Consider the following 2,954-nt stretch of genomic DNA (forward strand, 5'->3'; position numbering starts at 1 on the left):
AAGAAACTGCCAGCAGAACTAGGCACAGGGAGCGGCAGCCATCTGCCATCATTTGGGGTTGAGGGGAGGAAGAGAGGACACAGACAAACTGTGGAGTAGAGATGCAGCACTACCCCTTCCCCTCCTTGTTCTCATGTTTCAGCACAACAACGCCCATCTTCACGCTGCCAGAGCAAAGTAGGCCTTTCTGGATCAGGACTCAGAGCACATCCAGACACTTCCTTTGCTAGCAATTAGTCCTGGTATGTTTGCTACTGAACATGAGCCTGGGACAGGCTGGGTCAATGTCCCAGAGGCAGCCACAACCAATGACCAGCCGGACACTGAACTCAATTCCACAAGAACAGATCCAGACACTTGTGCAGTCCAAACACAGATGGGTGACTGTATCCAGGGAAACCTATAGCATGTAGTACATATTTTGACTAGTAAAAAGTTAGTTTTTAATAGTTTTAATAGGTTGTTTTTACTGTCACTTAAACAAAAATGCTGATTTCTCCTCACCCAGGAGGCTGATCAAATCCACGTTTTTTCTGGTTGCTCTGTTCGGCGTGCATTACATCTTGTTCGTGTTCTTGCCCGTTGAAGTCAGCAGCTCTATGTTTAAGATCTGGACCTTTGTAGAGCTGGCTCTGTCATCCACTCAGGTAAACCAGGTGATACCCTGACTATTTCACTCAATTCAATGACAAATGTAACCACATGATCAGCTGACTTTTGTCTCTTGAAGGGCTTTGTGGTCGCTGTCCTCTACTGCTTTGTGAACGGAGAGGTGAGAGGTCTTCCGCTTTTACAATAAACAGATTCAGAGGAAAGTTTGGAACGTGCGGACCAACGTGCATGTGTGTATTCAGGTGCAGCATGAATTCCTAAGGCGGTGGAGGAGATGGAGGCTGACTCAGCACCTGCCCACCAGACGCAGCCAGCGCCACGGCTCCATCAGCCACAGCGGGACCCCTCACACCCAGGTGTCCCTGCTGCCCTGCTCTCCAGGCAGCCTGTTGACAAGCGGGCTCCCTGTGGACACTGTGGAGATGTGACTCAAGCTGGGATCAGCTCATTTTCTCGCTCGTCTCATCCATAGCATGACGGACTCTCACTTAGTGCCGACAGTCGACAGCTTGGCTGCTTAAAACAGCATCGGACGCTTTGTTTGGAGATTTAAAGTACTGACAGTAAGATTTTAGGAGTCGGTGAACAAAAAGCTACTTTCTTTAATCACTTTCTGCAAAATGTAGCTACCCTCTGTTACCCTGGCATCTGTCCAGGGTGTACGTTTAATAAGCTCTTTTTTTAAAAAAAAATGGATGTAACATTGTAACTAAGCTTTAATTTTACTAGTGGGTGTGTTGAAATGTTTTCTTTTATGTTTTTTATTGTCCTACCCCCCATTTCCTTATACAGGTTTTACCTCTTGCAAGATCACAGTGCTAAATCAGTGTTTGCTCCTAATGACTCGCCTGGTTAAATAAAGCTTACATCAGCTCAGTCCCAGAGTTATGTTTTAGCATTTAGTTTTACTTTGTTTTGACTTTTTTCAATTTGCTTTCAGTTCATTTCCAGATTGGATTTTTATTGCAAGACTCCACATCTACACCCTGATCAGACAACTTGTGGTACAATTTTCTACCAAACCAACAGATGCTAAAACTAAGACTATTTCCCCCCAGAAGTTTTGATTTCAGTGCTCCAAGTTCAAAAATATTTTAAGTTCACTTTACATTGTTAAAAAATAAATTTTACAGTTTTATTTTACTTAACTCAAACGCTTTTAATTCCTATTTTTAGTTCAGGTTTAGTTAACTATAATAACTTTGGTCCCAACACCATCTTGTGGCACAGAGTGAGTATTACACAAGAGTGCAATATACTGTTGATTGACCACGACTCGATAAGGAATGAATGTGAGGAAGCATTTAGATGTCAAAAAAGTGCCTGTATGAATGTGTGTGAGTGGATGAATGACATGTTGTATGAAGGTCTTTAAGCAGAAAGCAGTATATAAGAGCAAGTCCATTTACCATGTTGATTGCTGTAGTTATTTTAGTGACATTTTGATCAATTTCTTAAAGATGGGAAATTAGAAACAGGGAATTGTCAAAACCGAGTTAAAGGCATCCTGATTTTGTCATTACCATAGTTGAAGCTCCTGAGTATGTCCTGCAGCTCCCATAACAGCACTCAGCGCTATCTTTTCAAATACAAGTTTTTTAAACTAATTCAGTTTGATAACCACGCTGACATTGTAGTATGTTTTATTCTATGGAGCAGAAGTGGCACCTCAGGCCGCTGCTTTAGCCACACATCTACTGCCCTCAACCACACAAGAGCGCTTCCTTCTTGCCCTCTGACTCAAGACGTCAGCTGAGATTAAGCACCACCACCCGTGATATGTTCCAGAGCTGAAGGAAGCTCGGGGTGAGATTGTTAGACGAAGCCAGACTGAACACAGATCAGCCATCTGTGGCAAACATGCAAGGCTGATGGCGAGGAAAGAGTTTCCCGAAGACAACAGAAACAAATTTTTATATCTTTATTTTTCAGACATTTTACAAAACACTTATTTGCTGTCTCGATAGGATGCAAGAAGCCCAATACTGCATTCATGTCTATCCTCAGTATGAAGCTAGAACTAGCTGGTTTAGTTTAGTATGAAGTGGTACCAGGGGGGGGTCTCCAAAAAGGACAGTTTACATGCATTTTACCAAAGCCCACTCACTGGTTCAGTAGAACTCATAAAACAGAAACCAGAGCACTTCCAGTCCCATTTTGTTGTCAACACAAGCAAATAAGGTTCCAGTAAGGATGGCTTATCTCTTTCAACCATCTGAATGCACCCAATGATGAAACACACAGACTCTAGATTCCATATTTCTCCTTGAGTTCCTCCACCAAAGCAACATATTTGGCCATTGCTTCCTCTTTGGACAGACCTGTCGATCAGGAAACAGACA

The 2,954-nt window shown here is 42.9% G+C and overlaps 1 protein-coding gene across 1 annotated transcript in view; it reads left to right on the top strand.

The window, feature by feature from the left end:
* LOC102193210 (secretin receptor-like) overlaps positions 1 to 1,282 on the top strand; it is a 12,488-nt gene extending 11,206 nt beyond the window's left edge. The window contains exons 11-13 of the mRNA XM_005739845.1: positions 509 to 647; positions 731 to 772; positions 855 to 1,282. Coding sequence (XP_005739902.1) covers positions 509 to 647; positions 731 to 772; positions 855 to 1,040 — 367 coding nt within the window. The 3' untranslated portion in view covers positions 1,041 to 1,282. The remainder of the gene's footprint in view (positions 1 to 508; positions 648 to 730; positions 773 to 854) is intronic.
* The last annotated feature ends 1,672 nt before the right edge of the window (positions 1,283 to 2,954 follow it).

Source organism: Pundamilia nyererei, unplaced genomic scaffold (genome assembly GCF_000239375.1).
Source record: "Pundamilia nyererei isolate P.nyererei 1_Seehausen unplaced genomic scaffold, PunNye1.0 scaffold00094, whole genome shotgun sequence".
In the NCBI taxonomy this organism is placed as follows: Eukaryota; Metazoa; Chordata; class Actinopteri; order Cichliformes; family Cichlidae; genus Pundamilia; species Pundamilia nyererei.